The sequence below is a fragment of the Oncorhynchus clarkii genome, chromosome 32 (genome assembly GCF_045791955.1).
Source record: "Oncorhynchus clarkii lewisi isolate Uvic-CL-2024 chromosome 32, UVic_Ocla_1.0, whole genome shotgun sequence".
NCBI classification, from domain to species: Eukaryota; Metazoa; Chordata; class Actinopteri; order Salmoniformes; family Salmonidae; genus Oncorhynchus; species Oncorhynchus clarkii.
Window position 1 is genome coordinate 14,731,819 of NC_092178.1, and position 20,945 is coordinate 14,752,763.

Below are 20,945 nucleotides of genomic sequence, written 5' to 3' on the forward strand. Positions count from 1 at the left end.
TGTTCAGAGAAGCACAGAGCAAAGTAATATTTCTAAGTAGCTGCTGGGATGGTGTGAATAAAACTAGGCTGCAATACACACTGCAATGGATATTCCAACCCTGAGCCCCGGCCTGCTCTGCTCTTGCTGATGAAAAACGTTTTTGTGTGCTGCCTGCTGAACGAACCATACGGTCGCAGTTCAGGAAGATAGTCAAAGGCTCTTTGACTCATTTTTGGTTAGGCCCAGACTTCTGCACGGACTAGCATATAGCCTTTGTTCTGTTCGGTTTGAGAAGGAGAGAGCGACGATGGGAAGGAGGACCGGGGGTCAAATTTGTTAGCGTAATTGATGTTATTAAAAACAACATGTTTCTTATGTATTCACCAGAGTTATTGACCTCACAATAAGCCAAATTTGAGTAACTTTGTTGTGCTGAAACTTGAAGCAGCAGCTGCTTCAAAATCAATCGAAAATGGACAGCTCATGGTGCTGAAAGAAGGCAAATTCGAGTAGGCATAATTCATTTCAACTTCTTAATTTGAATTAGACTTTACTAATAACAAGAGGGATTTGTGTTGGAGCCTATTTCTTCCTATTTAAGAAATAAGAGGGAGGTCTACAAAATTAGGCTACCGGCTGCTATATCCGTATATTTGGAGGTCAATTCATCCACCCACTATGCACTCTTTAAAAAGCATACCTCTGTGTCAGTGAAGGGCTGTTAAGGGGGGGGGGGGGGGTATAAGAGGGTATGCCATAGGCCTACCCTTTATTAAAGAAAATGGCAAAAAGCACAGGCCTACGCTTTGTTCCCTTAAGATTTTTAACAAAAGAAAATGGAACCTATAATATAAAGTGATATTTAACAGCACTGTGGTCTGTGATGCTTTAAGCTAGAAACAAGCTGTACAGTACCTGGGAAAGACGCGACTCTGATGCATATGGGGATATCACTGTTGGCGCTCCGTCTTGGGTTGTGCCGTGGCGGATATCTTTGTGGGCTATACTCAGCCTTGTCTCAGGATGGTAAGTTGGTGGTTGAAGATATCCCTCTAGTGGTGTGGGGGCTGTGCTTTGGCAAAGTGGGTGGGTGGGGTTATATCCTTCCTGTTTGGCCTAGTCCGGGGTATCCGGTATCATCGGATGGGGCCACAGTGTCTCCTGACCCCTCCTGTCTCAGCCTCCAGTATTTATGCTGCAGTAGTTTAAGTATGCTCTCTGTAATTCTCTCTTTCTTTCTCTCTTTCGGAGGACCTGAGCCCTAGGACCATGCCTCAGGACTACCTGGCATGATGACTCCTTGCTGTCCCCAGTCCACCTGGCCGTGCTGCTGCTCCAGTTTCAACTGTTCTGCCTGTGATTATTATTATTTGACCATGCTGGTCATTTATGAACATTTGAACATCTTGGCCATGTTCTGTTCTAATGTCCACCCGGCACAGCCAGAAGAGGACTGGCCACCCCACATAACCTGGTTCCTCTCTAGGTTTCTTCCTAGGTTTTGGCCTTTCTAGGGAGTTTTTCCTAGCCACCGTGCTTCTACACCTGCATTGCTTGCTGTTTGGGGTTTTAGGCTGGGTTTCTGTACAGCACTTTGAGATATCAGCTGATGTACGAAGGGCTATATAAATAAATTTGATTTGATCATTGTTCTGGGGTGGAAAGGTAGGCCTACTCTGTCTGGGGTGGAAAGGTAGGCCTATTCTGTCTGGGGTGGAAAGGTAGGCCTATTCTGTCTGGGGTGAAAAGGAAGTCCTATTCTGTCTGGGGTGGAAAGGAAGTCCTACTCTGTCTGGGGTGGAAAGGTAGGCCTACTCTGTCTGGGGTGGAAAGGAAGGCCTACTCTGTCTGGGGTGGAAAGGTAGGCCTACTCTGTCTGGGGTGGAAAGGTAGGTCTAATCTGTCTGGGGTGGAAAGGTAGCCCTCATTTTTTAAGTACCATGCTCAGATTCCTAATGCAGCCTGTCTCAGATTTAATTATTTGCAAACAGGGACAGTTTCATTGCAAACAAGACACACTGATTTGGCATTAGAGAAATATGATAAGATTAACACATAGGCCTATCTCTCTGTGCATTCTTATTAGCCTGCAATTTCTGTAATTTGTGTGGTATTAAAAAAGATTCTGCTAATACATACAATTACATAGAATTGCATGAAATGATAATTTTAAAAAAACATTCTCTGACCTGCAAACACAAATATAGATTCATGGAATGCTTTTATTATAAAGGAGATATTTCCACCCATACTCTTGTCCACAGTGATCTGCAAATCCACAACCTTCTGGCCCACAGCCCTGTGCTCTATTAAAAGTATGCGTTGCCATCCAACGCTTGCAGGACGAATAACAGTTTCTACAACTGCATATCTATGCTCTGGTCTGTCCAAGAAGTGAGGATAAACGGTAAGCATGTTCCACTTTATTGTTTCATTACACCACATGACCAAAAGTATGCGGACACCTGCTTGTCGAACATCTGATTCCAAAAATCATGGCCATTAATAAGGAGTTGGTCCCCCCTTTGATGCTATAATAGCCTTGAGTCTTCTGGAAAGGCTTTCCACTAGATGTTGGAACATTGCTGCTGGAACTTGCTTCCATTCACCCACAAGAGCATTAGTGAGGTTGGGCACTGATGTTGGGCGATTAGGCTTGGCTCGCAGTCGGAGTTCCATATCCACCCAAAGGTGTTTGATGGGGTCAGGGCTCTGTGCAGGCCAGTCAAGTTCTTCCACACTGATCTTGACAAACTATTTCTGTATGGACCTCGCTTTGTGCACAGGCACATTGTCATGCTGAAACAGGAAATGGGCTTCCCCAAACTGTTGCCACAAAGTTGGAAGCACAGAATCGTCCAGAATGTCATTGTATGCTGTAGCATTAAGATTTCCCTTCACTGGAACTAAGAGGCCTAGCCCGAACCATTGAAACAGCCACCAAACTTTACAGTTGCCACTATGCAATGGGGCAGGTAGCATTCTCCTGGAATCCACCAAACTCAGATTCATCCCTTGGACTGCCAGATGGTGAACCGTGATTCATCACTCCCAAGAACGCGTTTCCACTGCTCCAGAGTCCAATGGTGGAGAGCTTTACATCGTCCAGCCAACGCTTGGCATTGCGCATGATGATCTTAGGCTTGTGTGCGGCTGCTCGGCCATGGAAACCCATTTCATGAAGCTCCCGACGAACAGTTATTGTGCTGACGTTGCTTCCAGAGGCAGTTTGGAACTCAGTAGTGAGTGTTGCAACTGAGGACGCTACATGCTTCAGCACTCGGTGGTCCCGTTCTGTGAGCTTTTGTGGCCTACCACTTTCTCCTAGATGTTTCCACTTCACAATAACAGCACTTACAGTTGACCAGGGTAGAAATTTGACAAACTGACTTGTGCCAAGTTGAAAGTCACTGAGCTCTCCAGTAAGGCCATTCTACTGCAAATGTTTGTCGATGGAGATTGCATGGCTGTGTGCTCGATTTTATACACCTGTCAGCAACGGGTGAGGCTGAAGTAGCCAAATCCACTAATTTTAAGGGGTGTCCACATACCTTTGGCCATGTAGTGTATTATTTTTGGGTATAGGGGAGTCACTTATTATTTTTCAAGCGTTCATGGGAGGGTTTATGTAAAATATGGGATGTTCATCCATTTTCATTTCAGGGGTCGATTTTCTAACCCTTATTATAAATAACGTTTACTCCCTAATTGAGTCAGTTATTCAAAGCTAGGTTTAATATAGGAGGAAAAGACATATCTTGCCGGTCCCAGACACACAAGGGGCAGCATGGCCAGTCCCTGGAACGAACAAGGTTGAGAAACACATACTGTTCTAGATGATGAGAGTTGAACCAAAAGGCAATACAATAAAATATTGCCACCATCAATTCAACAAACAAGATGGCAGGTTAAATCCTCTGAGTCAGATACAAATGCCGCGTTCAAAACAACTAGGAGCTTGGAAATCTCCGACTTCCGACTTCAGTTCGTTCAGAACAACTGAGAACTCGGTGGAACAACCGAGCTCCGACTATGAAAAATCGATTTGAATGGTCACACAACTCGCAATTCCAACTCAGGACCTCGGGCCGCTATCTAGAGCTCCGACCTCCCGATCTGAAGATCACTGACGTCATTATGTTACCGAGTTCCCAGTTCTTTTAAATCCGGCAATAGATAACTTATGATACAGCCTAACCTACACCTTACCCTCGGCTATTGTTTTTTTGGTGCACATTGTCCCCCCTTCACTTTATGAGTAATACATCTATATGCATATTTACGTCATCTTCATCTTAATTATCCAAAAGCTTTTACTTGAGCCCTGTATTTACTTCAAGTTTAAATGGCAGATCCAATAACAAGGTAATTTGGTAATCTAACGTCTGCTTCTAACTAGTTTTACTACATTGATCCATTACTACATTGATCCAAATCACTTGAAATCCCACGTTACTCTTGATTTCATCCTCGAAGAAAAACAATCAAATTCATGAATCCGGCGTTACCTCTGCAGAGCAGACGTGCTGTGTGACGTGGCAGAATGGGCGGAAGGGGTTGTTTGTGTTTTGGTTCTAGTAAAAGGGGAAGTTGCAAGAAGAAAGAAAAAGGAGGAGACGTGATCGGGGTTGTTGAAATTATTTGTATGTTCAACAATACGTATCTGTCCGCACTGCGACCTTTATTTTGTGTATAGACTCGTGTGTGGTATTCTGTGTTCGTCAACCGCCTGGCACTCAGGTATAGTAAGCAAATGGTGTGACAAGTTGTAGATTTCAGCTCATTAGTTGTCAACAGGCTAGGTTAGCTAGCTTGATATGCTAACATTGGCGTCTGATGAGAAATGCAAAAAATAGGCCGTGGCCCGGATTTGGGTCGGGAAGAGACCTAACAACGGTTTTGTCATTTAATCGTTCCGGTCAAAACCGTGTTCGTGATGCTATTTATTGGCTGTTTATCCTAGTTGTGTTGATCATGTGTGGACATGGGTTCGTCATACGCGTCTCCTCGCTAGTTAGCTTATTGAAAATGTAGTAAGCCAGCCAGCTCCATCATCACATTTGCAATCGGACTTGTTATGCTAACGTTAGCTTGCCACCCAGTCACCTAACTAGCTAACAGTAGCTGCTTAGCAAGACAGTCAGTAATCAGAGAGTAGGTAGGTAGCACACGTTAGCAATTCAGATGTTGATGTAGCTAGTTAGCTGGCTAGTTACCTGGCTTGCTAATAATCTAGCTAGCAAGCTAACGTTAATTGGGTTAGCATTTGCTTCTATTTGGAAAATGGCGTACTCTCAATTTTCTAGCTAGATGCTGTGGCTTCGAAAATAAATCGAAGAGTAGGCCACGTTGGCTATGCTAATTTAGTACATTGTTAGAAGTTTGAACAGTCCATGCTAGCACTGCAGAGATTCATAACAGTGCTGGTTGAGTCACGTCCCACCTCGAAGGCAACAGCCAGTACAGGCCGTTGGCATTGCTGTCAGCCGATTACGCATGTTTACCTTCTAACTAACGTCGCTATTATATTAGCTATATGTAAGCGAACATATTTACATTGGAAGGCAACACTGCAACGTCCTTGCTGAGTAGTGTTTTCCTCTATGACAAATTGTGTGTGTGTGTGTTTTGGAAAGTTTGAGGGGTACAATTTCAGCTCCGAGTGGGGATGTTACTGTGTGTACCGAAAGAGTTTGCATGGTTTTGACTGTAAATGCATATGGAAAGTCCAGATCAGAGCCATATTATTATGTTTAAAAAATATATATATTTCCATAGTCTACAGATTAGGCACACACAACTCTGTCAGTGGCAATGTATGGTGTATTTGATGAGGGAAAATATATTTTAGTGAGCTCACATCCAGCCATCTGTGATACCATGCATTCAGAGACTGGGCTGGGTCATATTCAATACACAAAATGGGAGAAAACAGTTTAATACAGGGATATACTATCTGCTTGTCCAGTAAGAAAAGCTTGTATTCGTTTTCCGTTGCACAGTGTTTTGCTATGGTGTGCTCTTATTAATATGCCCCAGCTCTACAGCAAGGTTTGACTGCCAAGTCATGTTTATTTTGACAACTTGTTTTCAGGGCAGCCTGTCCCTCTCAATTTTCTTCTGTAGACAGGATCATCTATTCAATGTCTAGCTCATTCATTCCATTCCAAGATTTCACCATATATTTAAGGGCTAAGTTGATCTCTTTATCAGGAGAGTCTGGACACGTATATCAAGGTTTTTTCTCTTTCGAGAAGCATGTCCACTTCCATACTGTCACCTTGACTCACTTATGGAGGATATAGGCCAGGGTTAAACTACATGTCAAAACAACTTTACAAAAACATCCATATCTCTACTTCAAAATCCTCCTATCTTTACCACATCTGACATAACCCTAGCAGAAAACATCATCAGAGTTGTGAATAATTGTTCCTTTTTTCCTTCTCTCTACCGCCGCCTCCAGCTGAAGCCCTGACAGCATAGTCAGACGTGCGGGACAAACACTGACCGGGGGATCTGACTAGGCCATGGCCAACAGGGGAGGAGCTACGAGACCCAACGGGTCTAACGCTGGTAACAAGATCTGCCAGTTCAAGCTGGTACTTCTGGGGGAGTCGGCAGTGGGCAAGTCCAGCCTGGTGCTCCGGTTTGTCAAGGGACAGTTCCACGAGTTCCAGGAGAGCACCATTGGAGGTGACCATCACTCATTTATGCACTTAAGCCAGGAACAGAAAAGTATCTATAGCCTCTTCTGGAAGTTTCTATCCCTTCAGTGTTATAAGATCTGAAGGAACCGGTTACGGAAGGAACCTCAGACTTGCAGACAATGGCGCAATAGGGACTATGGGTTGTTGTTGGGTCTGGGCTGTAGTTATTTATTTATCCCTTCATTCATATTGTTGAATGTGTTTAGTGAGGTGTCCTGTTCTAATGCTTTTTAAAGTTCACGTCAATTATGTATTTGACAACTCTCTTCTCTCCTCCCCAGCGGCCTTCCTGACCCAGACAGTGTGTCTAGACGACACAACGGTGAAGTTTGAGATCTGGGACACGGCAGGACAGGAGCGCTACCACAGCCTGGCGCCCATGTATTACAGAGGGGCGCAGGCCGCCATCGTGGTCTACGACATCACAAATGAGGCAAGTAGCATAATCTTGATAGATTATATAACCAGTGCAACCAACCTTCCTTTGTTAAAATGATAATTGATCTCACATGTTTGGATATGTGGTCACACTGGTGATCCCTTCACGTTCCAGATTGAAAGTGAAGTGTTTTTAACATCACCATTTCCCTGGTACCATGTCTCATCAAATCAAATGTATTTATATAGCCCTTCGTACATCAGCTGATATCTCAAAGTGCTGTACAGAAACCCAGCCTAAAACCCCAAACAGCAAGCAATGCAGGTGTAGAAGCACGGTGGCTAGGAAAAACTCCCTAGAAAGGCCAAAACCTAGGAAGAAACCTAGAGAGGAACCAGGTTATCTGGCTGTGCCGGGTGGACATTAGAACAGAACATGGCCAAGATGTTCAAATGTTCATAAATGACCAGCATGGTCAAATAATAATAATCACAGGCAGAACAGTTGAAACTGGAGCAGCAGCACGGCCAGGTGGACTGGGGACAGCAAGGAGTCATCAATCCAGGTAGTCCTGAGGCATGGTCCTAGGGCTCAGGTCCTCCGAGAGAGAGAATTACAGAGAGCATACTTAAATTCACACAGGACACCGGATAGGACAGGAGAAGTACTCCAGATATAACAAACTGACCCTAGCCCCCCGACACATAAACTACTGCAGCATAAATGGAGGCTGAGACAGGAGGGGTCAGGAGACAATGTGGCCCCATCCGATGATACTGGGCCAAACAGGAAGGATATAACCCCACCCACTTTGCCAAAGCACAGCCCCCACACCACTAGAGGGATATCTTCAACCACCAACTTACCATCCTGAGACAAGGCCGAGTATAGCCCACAAAGATCTCCGCCACGGCACAACCCAAGGGGGGGTGCCAACCTAGACAGGAAGATCACATCAGTCACTCAACCCACTCAAGTGACGCACCCCTCCTAGGGACGGTATGAAAGAGCCCTAGTAATCCAGTGACTCAGCCCCTGTAATAGGGTTAGAGGCAGAGAATCCCAGTGGAAAGAGGGGAACCGGCCAGGCAGAGACAACAAGGGCGGTTCGTTGTTCCAGAGCCTTTCCGTTCACCTTCACACTCCTGGGCCAGACTACATTCAATCATATGACCTACTGAAGAGATGTGTCTTCAGTAAAGACTTAAAGGTTGAGACTGAGTTTGCGTCTCTCACATGGGTAGGCAGACCATTCCATAAAAATGGAGCTCTATAGGAGAAAGCCCTGCCTCCAGCTGTTTGCTTAGAAATTCTAGGGACAATTAGGAGGCCTGCGTCTTGTGACCGTAGCGTACGTGTAGGTATGTACGGCAGGACCAAATCAGAGAGATAGGTAGGAGCAAGCCCATGTCATGCTTTGTAGGTTAGCAGTAAAACCTTGAAATCAGCCCTTGCCTTGACAGGAAGCCAGTGTAGGGAGGCTAGCACTGGAGTAATATGATCACATTTTTTGGTTCTAGTCAGGATTCTATCAGCCGTATTTAGCACTAACTGAAGTTTATTTAGTGCTTTATCTAGGTAGCCGGAAAGTAGAGCATTGCAGTAGTCTAACCTAGAAGTAACAAAAGCATGGGATATATTTCTGCATCATTTTTGGACAAAGTTTCAGATTTTTGCAATGTTATGTAGATGGAAAAAAGCTGTCCTTGAAACAGTCTTGATATGTTCTTCAAAAGAGAGATCAGGGTCCAGAGTAATGCCGAGGTCCTTCACAGTTTTATTTGAGACGACTTTACAACCATTAAGATTAATTGTCAGATTCAACAGAAGATCTCTTTGTTTCTTGGGACCTAGAACAAGCATCTCTGTTTTGTCCGAGTTTACAAGTAGAACGTTTGCAGCCATCCACTTCCTTATGTCTGAAACACAGGTTTCTAGCGAGGGCAATTTTGGGGCTTCACCATGTTTCATTGAAATGCACAGCTGTGTGTCATCCGCATAGCAATGAAAGTTAACATTATGTTTCCCGAATGACATCACCAAGAGGTAAAATATACAGTGAAAACAATAGTGGTCCTAAAACGGAACCTTGAGGAACACCGAAATTTACAGTTGATTTGTCAGAGGACAAACCATTCACAGAGACAAACTGATATCTTTCCGACAGATAAGATCTAAACCAGGCCAGGACTTGTCCGTGTAGACCAATTTGGGTTTCCAATCTCTCCAAAAGAATGTGGTGATCGATGGTATCAAAAGCAGCACTAAGGTCTAGGAGCACGAGGACAGATGCAGAGCCTCGGTCTGATGTCATTAAAAGGTAATTTACCACCTTCACAAGTGCAGTCTCAGTGCTATGATGTTGTCTAAAACCAGACGGAAGCATTTTGTATACATTGTTTGTCTTCAGGAAGGCAGTGAGTTGCTGCGCAACAGCCTTTTCTAAAATTGTTGAGAGGAATGGAAGATTCGATATAGGCCGATTTGTTAAAAAACAAAAAAATCTGGGTCAAGGTTTGGCTTTTTCAAGAGAGGCTTTATTACTGCCACTTTTAGTGAGTTTGGTACACATCCGGTGGATAGAGAGCCATTTATTATGTTCAACAGAGGAGGGCCAAGCAGAGGAAGCAGCTCTTTCAGTAGTTTAGTTGGAATAGGGTCCAGTATGCAGCTTGAAGGTTTAGAGGCCATGATTATTTTCATCATTGTGTCAAGAGATATTCTACTAAAACACCTGAGTGTCTCTCTTGATCCTAGGTCCTGGCAGAGTTGTGCAGACTCAGGACAACTGAGCGTTGGAGGAATACGCAGATTTAAAGAGGAGTCCGTAATTTGCTTTCTAATAATCATGGTCTTTTCCTCAAAGAAGTTAATGCATTTATTACTGCTGAAGTGAATGCCATCCTCTCTTGGGGAATGCTGCTTTTTAGTTAGCTTTGCGACAGTATCAAAAAGGAATTTCGGATTGTTCTTATTTTCCTCAATTAAGTTGTAAAAATAGGATGATCGAGCAGCAGTAAGGGCTCTTCGATACTGCACGGTACATACTTTCCAAGCTAGTCGGAAGACTTCCAGTTTGGTGTGGCGCCATTTCCGTTCCAATTTTCTGGAAGCTTGCTTCAGAGCTCGGATATTTTCTGTATACCAGGGAGCTAGTTTCTTATGAGAAATGTTTTTAGGGGTGCAACTGCATCTAGGGTATTGCGCAAGGTTAACTTGAGTTCCTCAGTTAGGTGGTTAACTGATTTTTGTCCTTGGGTAGACAGAGGGAGTCTGGAAGGACATCAAGGAATCTTTGTGTTGTTTGTGAATTTATAGCATGAGTTTTGATGTTCCTTGGTTGGGGTCTGAGCGGATTATTTGTTGAAATTGCAAACCTAATAAAATGGTGGTCCGATAGTCCAGGATTATGAGGAAAAACATTAAGATCCACAACATTTATTCCATGGGACAAAACTAGGTCCAGAGTGTGACAGTGAGTAGGTCCAGAGACATGTTGGACAAAACCCACTGAGTCGATGATGGCTCCGAAAGCCCTTTGGAGTGGGTCTGTGAACTTTCCATGTGAATATTAAAGTCACCAAAGATTAGAATATTATCTGCTATGACTACAAGGTCCGATAGGAATTCAGGGAACTCAATGAGGAACGCTGTATATGGCCCAGGAGGCCTGTAAACAGTAGCTATAAAAAGTGATTGAGTAGGCTGCATAGATTTCATGACTAGAGCCTCAAAAGATGAAAACTGCATTTTTTTTTTGTAAATTGAAATTAGCTATCGTAAATGTTAGCAACACCTCCGCCTTTGCGGGATGCACGGGGGATATGGTCACTAGTGTAGCCAGGAGGTGAGGTCTTATTTAACACAGTCAATTCATCAGGCTTAAGCCATGTTTCAGTCAGGCCAATCACATCAAGATTATGATCAGTGATTAGTTCATTGACTATAATTGCCTTTGAAGTAAGGGATCTAACATTAAGTATCCCTATTTTGAGATTCAATAATGACAGGAATGGAGGAGGTCTTTATCCTAGTGAGATTGCTAAGGCGAACACCGCCATGTTTAGTTTTGCCCAACCTAGGTCGAGGCACAGACACTGTCTCAATGGGGATAGCTGAGCTGACTACACTGACTGTGCTAGTGGCAGACTCCACTATGCTGGCAGTCTGGCTAACAGCCTGCTGCCTGGCCTGCACCCTGTTTAATTGTGGAGTTCGAGCCCTGTCTATGTTGGTAGATAAGATGAGAGCACCCCTCCAGCTAGGATGGAGTCTATCACTCCTCAGCAGGTCAGGCTTGGTCCTGTTTGTGGGTGAGTCCCAGAAAGAGGGCCAATTATATACAAATTCTATCTTTTGGGAGGGGCAGAAATTGAGTTGTGAGACTCTGCTGTAGAGCTCATCACTCCCCCATACCTGGGAGGGGGCCAGAGACAATTACTCGATGCCGACACATCTTTCTAGCTGATTTACATGCTGAAGCTATTGGTGATCTCTGACTGTTTCATCCTAACATCGTTGGTGCCGAATTGGATAACAATATCTCTATACTCTCTACACTCGCCAGTTTTAGCTTTAGCCAGCACCATCTTCAGATTAGCCTTAACATCGGTAGCCCTGCCCCCTGTTAAACAGTGTATGATCGCTGGATGATTCGTTTTAAGTCTAATACTGCGGGTAATGGAGTCGCCAATGACTAGAGTTTTCAATTTGTCAGAGCTAATGGTGGGAAGCTTCGGCTTCAAACTGTTACAGACCTATATCCATCCTGCCCTGCCTATCTAAGGTCTTCGAAAGCCAAGTCAACAAACAGGTCACTGACCATCTCGAATCCCACCGTACCTTCTCCGCTGTGAAATCTGGTTTCCGAGCCGGTCACGGGTGTACCTCAGCCACGCTCAAGGTACTAAATGATATCATAACCGCCATCGATAAAAGACAGTACTGTGCAGCCGTCTTCATAGACCTTGCCAAGGCTTTCGACTCTGTCAATCACCGTATTCTTATCGGCAGACTCAGTAGCCTCGGTTTTTCGGATGACTGCCTTGCCTGGTTCACCAATTACTTTGCAGACAGAGTTCAGTGTGTCAAATCGGAGGGCATGCTGTCCGGTCCTCTGGCAGTCTCTATGGGGGTGCCACAGGGTTCAATTCTCGGGCCGACTCTTTTCTCTGTATATATCAATGATGTTTCTCATGCTGCGGGCGATTCCCTGATCCACCTCTACGCAGACGACACCATTCTATATACTTCCGGCCCGTCCTTGGACACTGTGCTATCTAACCTCCAAACGAGCTTCAATGCCATACAGCACTCCTTCCGTGGCCTCCAACTGCTCTTAAACGCTAGTAAAACCAAATGCATGCTTTTCAACCGTTCGCTGCCTGCACCCGCACGCCTGACCAGCATCACCACCCTGGATGGTTCCGACCTTGAATATGTGGACATCTATAAGTATCTAGGTGTCTGGCTAGACTCTAAACTCTCCTTCCAGACCCATATCAAACATCTCCAATCGAAAATCAAATCAAGAGTCGGCTTTCTATTCCGCAACAAAGCCTCCTTCACTCACGCCGCCAAACTTACCCTAGTAAAACTGACTATCCTACCGATCCTCGACTTCGGCGATGTCATCTACAAAATTGCTTCCAACACTCTACTCAGCAAACTGGATGCAGTTTATCACAGTGCCATCCGTTTTGTCACTAAAGCACCTTATACCACCCACCACTGCGACTTGTATGCTCTAGTCGGCTGGCCCTCGCTACATATTCGTCGCCAGACCCACTGGCTCCAGGTCATCTACAAGTCCATGCTAGGTAAAGCTCCGCCTTATCTCTGTTCACTGGTTACGATGGCAACACCCATCCGTAGCACGCGCTCCAGCAGGTGCCAACACCTCATTTGGCCGCCTTTCGTTCCAGTTCTCTGCTGCCTGTGACTGGAATGAATTGCAAAAATCGCTGAAGTTGGAGACTTTTATCTCCCTCACCAACTTCAAACATCTGCTATCTGAGCAGCTAACCGATCGCTGCAGCTGTACATAGTCTATTGGTAAATAGCCCACCCATTTTCACCTACCTCATCCCCATACTGTTTTTATTTATTTATTTTTCTGCTCTTTTGCACACCAATATCTCTACCTGTACATAACCATCTGATCATTTATCACTCCAGTGTTAATCTGCATAATTGTAATTATTTGCCTACCTTCTCATGCCTTTTTTGCACACAATGTATATATAGACTCCCCTTTTTTCTACTGTGTTATTGACTTGTTAATTGTTTACTCCATGTGTAACTCTGTGTTGTCTGTTCACACTGCTATGCCTTATCTTGGCCAGGTCGCAGTTGCAAATGAGAACTTGTTCTCAACTAGCCTACCTGGTTAAATAAAGGTGAAATAAAAAAAATAAAAAAGACCCCGTAACGGAGGAGTAGAGACGAGAGAAGGCTCGGCCTCTGACTCCGACTCGTTGCTTAATGGGGAAAACCGGTTGAACGTTTCTGTCGGCTGAATGAGCGACACCGGTTGAGCATTCCTACAGCATTTTCCTCCAGAAACCGTGAGAAAGTTGTCCGGCTGCGGGGACCGTGCCAGGGGATTTATACTAAAGTTACTATCTGTACTTACTGGTGGAACAGACGCTGTTTCATCCTTTCCTACACTGAAATTATCCTTGCCCAACGGTTGCGTCTGAAGCTGGGCTTGTAGCACAGCTATCCTCGCCGTAAGGCGATCGTTCTCCTGTATATTATGAGTACGGCGACTGCAATTAGAAGGCATCATGTTATTGTTACTACTTAGCTTCGGCTGTTGGAGGTCCTGACGAACCATGTCCAGATAAAGCATCATGTTAATGTTACTACTTAGCTTCGGCTGTTGGAGGTCCTGACGAACCATGTCCAGATAAAGCATCATGTTAATGTTACTACTTAGCTTCGGCTGTTGGAGGTCCTGACGAACCATGTCCAGATAAAGCATCATGTTATTGTTACTACTTAGCTTCGGCTGTTGGAGGTCCTGACGAACCATGTCCAGATAAAGCGTCCGGAGTGAAAAAGTTGAGGGAAAAACCAAAAATATAAACGGTAATTAAAAAGTAAAAACCGTAAAGTTGTCAGGTAGCAAAGTGAAGGAGACGGAACCTGCGACGGTAAAAAAAAACACCCTGTTAAGAACTTTGTTTTTTATATTATTTTTTATTTATATTGACTTTCAATGTTAGAACTCTTTTTTTATTTTTACATTGTCTCTTGTCTCAGGAGTCATTTGCGCGGGCCAGGAACTGGGTGAAGGAGCTGCAGAGACAAGCCAGCCCCAACATTGTCATCGCCCTGTCTGGCAACAAGGCTGACCTCGCCAGCAAGAGAGCCGTGGACTTCCAGGTGAGTCCTCCAAACACCTGTACCTGTCTGGTGTCACGATAACACACCGTTGTGTGTCTGCGTTTGACAGGCAGTGACTGTCTCTGACATGGTTGTTTTTCCCAGGATGCCCAGTCATATGCAGACGACAACAGCTTACTCTTCATGGAGACGTCGGCCAAGACGTCTATGAATGTGAACGAGATATTCATGGCTATTGGTAGGTTCCTCTAACCTCGTGACACACATCACTTACTGATGTGTAATTGAATAGGGCTCTGCACACTCAAATACTCACTAAATACATACTTAGACATGTATCAAGGAAATGTGAACTAGCAGGATGTTTTGATCAAGCGATCCTCATCAGTAGCTGGCGTTTGTTTTTTTGTTTGTTTTTCTTCCATCCTCTAGCAAAAAGATTGCCCAAGAGCGAGCCTGCGGCCACAGGAGCTAACAGCGGGCGGAACAGGGGCGTCGACCTAACGGAAGCCGCCCAGCCAACTAAGGCCCCCTGCTGCAGTACCTAGAGCGAAATCCCCCCCCCCCCCACTGCAGTAACTAATGTGATGACCCCCGCCCGCCCAAAACTCTCTGATCTGCAGCAATGAAAAAAGATGCCCTTTGAACCCCCTTCTCATTCTACCCTTCTCCTCCTCTCTGCAGTAACTAATGCAAAGCAACGCCCTCATCTATAGTTCTCTCAACGACGCCCTGCCCCTCCCTCTCCCCTACTGGTTCTGCTGTTACTAATTGAGACACCTCACACCTTCCTCCTTCTTTTCTGAAATTAGTGCCCGCCTTCCCTACCTCATTCTTCCTGACTATTGGCAAGCAGCAGGACTAAGGGACGGGGCAACTCTGGTGGTGGTCTCATCTCCTGGGTATAGCTACAGACTATCGCTCTGTGTTTCTAACACAATCTCTGTCCTTTCTGTTTGTTTTTTTGTTTTGTTTATTTTTATTTTTAGTGGGAATTATGGATGCATGTATCACTACATGGCCTAACTTGATGATGAGAAAAAAATCTGTGTTAACTTTATTCAGCGGCACAAAAACATATATTTGAGAGGGAGAGAGGCTCCAAAGGGTTGCGAGGGCTAATTCTAAAGAAAAGACTGTTTAGCAGTGGTCTTGGGTTCCTTCTAGTTTCTTTCTGTTGTTCTCTGTCTACCCTTATCTGTCTCTTGAGTAATGTATTCATATGCTTTGCCCACTAAACCTTTAGTAGCGCTAGTATAGAGTTTCTCCCTTATGTCTCTCTTTGTCCCATCCCAGAGCCTTGCCTGCTTCTAATGCTCAGCCCCAAATCAAACCCTAACCCCTTAGGTACTTCATGTAGGTCTAAGAGGATTTGAGATCTAAACAATCGGGTGAACATTCCACCTAGCCTATCGGAGGGCATGGTGGAGCGATCCCCATAATGCTCACACCTATTCAATTCTCTCAGGTCTACCTAAGGGGTTAGAGGGCAATTTGGGATTGGGCATAGCTGTCCTAGTGGCATCGTGCAATGGTTCACAGTATTGGCTCTGTGATTTCTTCAGTGTCTGCAAGGACCTTCACACTGCAAAGCAACCTGCCTCCACACCCACCCTAACCCTACCTACTATCACCACCTTAATACCCCCAACCCTACCTGCTATCACCACCTTACCCCCACCAACCCTACCTGCTATCACCACCTTACCCCCACCAACCCTACCTGCTATCACCACCTTACCCCCACCAACCCTACCTGCTATCACCACCTTACCCCCACCAACCCTACCTGCTATCACCACCTTACTCCCCCCAACCCTACCTGCTATCACCACCTTACTCCCCCCAACCCTACCTGCTATCACCACCTTACTACCCCCAACCCTACCTGCTATCACCACCTTACTACCCCCAACCCTACCTGCTATCACCACCTTACTCCCCCCAACCCTACCTGCTATCACCACCTTACTACCCCCAACCCTACCTGCTATCACCACCTTACTACCCCCAACCCTACCTGCTATCACCACCTTACTACCCCCAAACCTACCTGCTATCACCACCTTACCCCCACCAACCCTACCTGCTATCACCACCTTACTCCCCCCAACCCTACCTGCTATCACCACCTTACTACCCCCAACCCTACCTGCTATCACCACCTTACTCCCCCCAACCCTACCTGCTATCACCACCTTACTACCCCCAACCCTACCTGCTATCACCACCTTACTACCCCCAACCCTACCTGCTATCACCACCTTACTCCCCCCAACCCTACCTGCTATCACCACCTTACCCCCACCAACCCTACCTGCTATCACCACCTTACTACCCCCAACCCTACCTGCTATCACCACCTTACTACCCCCAACCCTACCTGCTATCACCACCTTACCCCCACCAACCCCACCTGCTATCACCACCTTACTCCCCCCAACCCTACCTGCTATCACCACCTTACCCCCACCAACCTACCTGCTATCACCACCTTACTCCCCCCAACCCTACCTGCTATCACCACCTTACCCCCACCAACCCTACCTGCTATCACCACCTTACTACCCCCAACCTACCTCCTATCACCACCTTACTACCCCCAACCCTACCTGCTATCACCACCTTACTACACCCAACCCTACCTGCTATCACCACCTTACCCCCACCAACCCTACCTGCTATCACCACCTTACTACCCCCAACCCTACCTGCTATCACCACCTTACTCCCCCCAACCCTACCTGCTATCACCACCTTACTCCCCCCAACCCTACCTGCTATCACCACCTTACTCCCCCCAACCCTACCTGCTATCACCACCTTACTCCCCCCAACCCTACCTGCTATCACCACCTTACCCCCACCAACCCTACCTGCTATCACCACCTTACTACCCCCAACCCTACCTGCTATCACCACCTTACTACCCCCAACCCTACCTGCTATCACCACCTTACCCCCACCAACCCTACCTGCTATCACCACCTTACTCCCCCCAACCCTACCTGCTATCACCACCTTACTACCCCCAACCCTACCTGCTATCACCACCTTACCCCCACCAACCTACCTGCTATCACCACCTTACTACCCCCAACCCTACCTGCTATCACCACCTTACTACCCCCAACCCTACCTGCTATCACCACCTTACTCCCCCCAACCCTACCTGCTATCACCACCTTACTCCCCCCAACCCTACCTGCTATCACCACCTTACTACCCCCAACCCTACCTGCTATCACCACCTTACCCCCACCAACCTACCTGCTATCACCACCTTACTACCCCCAACCCTACCTGCTATCACCACCTTACTCCCCCCAACCCTACCTGCTATCACCACCTTACTCCCCCCAACCCTACCTGCTATCACCACCTTACCCCCACCAACCCTACCTGCTATCACCACCTTACTCCCCCCAACCCTACCTGCTATCACCACCTTACCCCCACCAACCTACCTGCTATCACCACCTTACTCCCCCCAACCCTACCTGCTATCACCACCTTACTACCCCCAACCCTACCTGCTATCACCACAGTATGGCATCGGGCCTCTGAGACTTGTTCACATGTTCACCTTACTGAATGCCAAGTCTCCAGACCCCTTTCCGTCCTGACCTGATGGTCTCTGTCCGAGGGTGGGGTTACACCCGGATCCATTCTGGTTACAATGTCAGCTGATGTTCATTACGTCTCAACATGTAATGGATGAGATTAGGTCATGGTTCAGGTTATGAGGCCTGTCCAGGTGTAAACAAGATGCTGACTGGAAGGCAGCTGTTTTCCACTTGGAGAGACAGGGGAGCATGATGAGATGACCTCTGTAGGTGTTGAGAGAGGGGAACATGGTGAGGTGACCTCTGTAGGTGTTGAGAGAGGGGAACATGGTGAGGTGACCTCTAGGTGTTGCGAGAGGGGAACATGGTGAGGTGACCTCTGTAGATGTTGAGAGAGGGGAACATGGTGAGGTGACCTCTAGGTGTTGAGAGTAGGGAACATGGTGAGGTGACCTCTAGGTGTTGAGAGTAGGGAACATGGTGAGGTGACCTAGGTGTTGAGAGAGGGGAACATGGGGAGGTGACCTCTGTAGGTGTTGTGAGAGGGGAACATGGTGAGGTGACCTCTGTAGATGTTGAGAGAGGGGAACATGGTGAGGTGACCTCTAGGTGTTGAGAGTAGGGAACATGGTGAGGTGACCTCTAGGTGTTGAGAGTAGGGAACATGGTGAGGTGACCTCAAGGTGTTGAGAGTAGGGAACATGGTGAGGTGACCTAGGTGTTGAGAGCTTCTTCATTAGGAGCCAGCTGACACTGTGGCCCTGGGTGTGTCCCAAATGTCACCCTATTCCCCAAATCGTGCACTGCTTATGACTAAAGCCCTGGTCAAAAGTAGTGCACTATATAGGGAATAGGGTGCCAATCAGGATGTCTCTCTTTGTCATGGTCACTATTCCTCCCCTGTTCTTTAGGAAGTGCTGTGTGTGTGGGGTTGTGTGTACACAGAGGGAGACTGGACTGTTTGGTGATAAAACATCCTCAGAGACAACAAACACAGTCAGGTTTATTTCTCTAAACCCTTCCAGATCTAAATAACACACACAAGCTAAAACACGGCTCGCTCACACATGTACACTTTTGTGTTATTCTTAAACCCTGGACCTGTTACACACACACACACACACACACAACCCGTCCTGATCAATAACTCTGTCCAGGTCTCTTCCTCATGCCTTGCACTAATGATTCTCTCATGAATATATCTTGTCATAATTACAGCCAGTGTGATATAAATATATATATATATATAATATACTGTACATAGGGTATTGCAATGTAGTCTACTTTTTCCATTTACAGTTGACAGGACTAATGCTTGCTAGGGAGTTGTCTAGATAATCATTAAACTGTACAGTTAGCAGAAAACAGCTTCAGTGTGGGTTTGGAGTTGTTTTTCCCCCCACAAAAATGTTTAAATTATAACCGATGGTGGTCTTTATAAATGTAAGTGTTATTAACAAAACATTTAGTGGTCTGACTTATACTTTATTTCTCAAGAAAAGCTAAATGATTATTTTTTGGTTTCTATTTTTTAACATTCTCTCTCTCACATTTCACTCATTTGTGAGTGATCTAAAGTTAGGATGCCCTGTCCAGTGCTCCTCATCCCACTAGAACTGAAGTCACACACAATACACTGTCTGGCTGTTGAATCCCTGTTGGAGCAAAGCGGAAAGGATTTGAAAAAAAAATCACTTTCCGCTTGTCTTATAACGTCTCGGTAGGAATGTAACGACGTTGTGGGAACAATGTTAACAACCTTAATAGGAGAAGAAAGACGGCTCTGTTCTACTGTTGGGGTATTAGCTGGTGGATCATGATGATGAATAAATGGATTAACTCATAGGGATGTACATTGTATACATTTTTGTTGCTGTGGCCACTTAATTGCAGCCGGAAAAAATAAAATAAATGCAAGCATTTTACAGTACTGTTAAATAATATAATGTGTGGAGTAGGATATTTGTCTTACCTAAGAGGTGGTTCCTATTTTTTTATGATCTCTAGAACTTGTGGTTCTAAGATTTATTTTCAGCGGTTCTAGATGTTTTCTTACGCTACTGTACACAGTCTGGGGTAAAGAACCCCAACCACTCCGCCGGAGGTCACCAGTGGCACCCTGTTCTTTTTATCTGACCTTTGACCACTTAGCTTTGCCTTTTGAGGTCACAGCGACTAAGGTACTAGTGGTCCTCACCCTGGCTCTCTGAATATCGAGTCAGAATAACAAAACTCTATTGTAAGATGTAATAATCGGCCTATAATTGGAAACATTTGATTACATATGTATTGTGTAACTACAAGGCCTAGTACATTATTGTGGTATTTGTAAGGTGGACATCATCACCAGAGTTTTTTGTCTGCTTTTCCCATGTCTTATTATTCTTATTTTGCCTATGACGGTATGTCACACTCCATTTGTCCCAGGTCATTACATTTGACCTTGAAATTCTCACTACAAATGGTTACATTTTTTGTGATCTCTACCCTGGATCATAGCCTACTCCAGCATTTCCCAAACTAGGGGTTTGAAAACAGGAAATTCTGATATAAAATGATGTCCGTAACCTCCAGTAGCAGCTAGATGCGGTTGTAGTAAACAGTGGTTTCTGTTTTCTTCCTACAAATGTAGTTATATCTATTGAACGGTTTAAGCTACATATTATTATGACCCCATCATTGATGTTGATAAAAGTCACCTTGTCCCAGAGATTTACACGGTCATCAAAATGTCAGGGTAAACCTACACCAAACAGACCTTATTTTAAGTGTTTCTAAAATCTCCTATTGGGAAAATGAATGGTGGAAAAACTATTGGAACCATTTCCCTGTTTGACCATTAGGTTTTATGGGTATTATTACACCCATGCGCACAAGCCTGTGTAGGCCTGTGTAGAGGCACTAAATCAGACTGGGGGGAAAAAGAACATCAATGACGCTGTCAGACTGATTTATATT

The 20,945-nt window shown here is 45.5% G+C and overlaps 1 protein-coding gene and 1 long non-coding RNA gene across 3 annotated transcripts; both read left to right on the plus strand.

Moving 5' to 3' along the window:
* Positions 1–4,559: 4,559 nt before the first annotated feature.
* LOC139392225 (ras-related protein Rab-5A-like) lies at positions 4,560–15,466 on the plus strand. Of its 2 annotated transcripts, none has more exons than XM_071140057.1 (6): positions 4,560–4,722; positions 6,449–6,678; positions 6,974–7,125; positions 14,338–14,460; positions 14,566–14,659; positions 14,854–15,069. In XM_071140057.1, the coding sequence occupies exons 2-6, from the start codon at positions 6,513–6,515 to the stop codon at positions 14,967–14,969; spliced, it is 651 nt and encodes a 216-aa protein (XP_070996158.1). In that variant the 5' UTR covers positions 4,560–4,722; positions 6,449–6,512; the 3' UTR covers positions 14,970–15,069. The 2 variants fall into 2 exon arrangements, with proteins under 2 accessions (XP_070996158.1, XP_070996159.1); XM_071140058.1 differs by having other exon boundaries at positions 4,562–4,625; positions 14,854–15,466.
* A 2,425-nt stretch (positions 15,467–17,891) lies between these two features.
* LOC139392315 (uncharacterized) lies at positions 17,892–19,907 on the plus strand. Its single transcript, XR_011629659.1, has 2 exons — positions 17,892–18,359; positions 18,436–19,907. It is a non-coding gene; the product is annotated as an uncharacterized lncRNA (long non-coding RNA).
* The last annotated feature ends 1,038 nt before the right edge of the window (positions 19,908–20,945 follow it).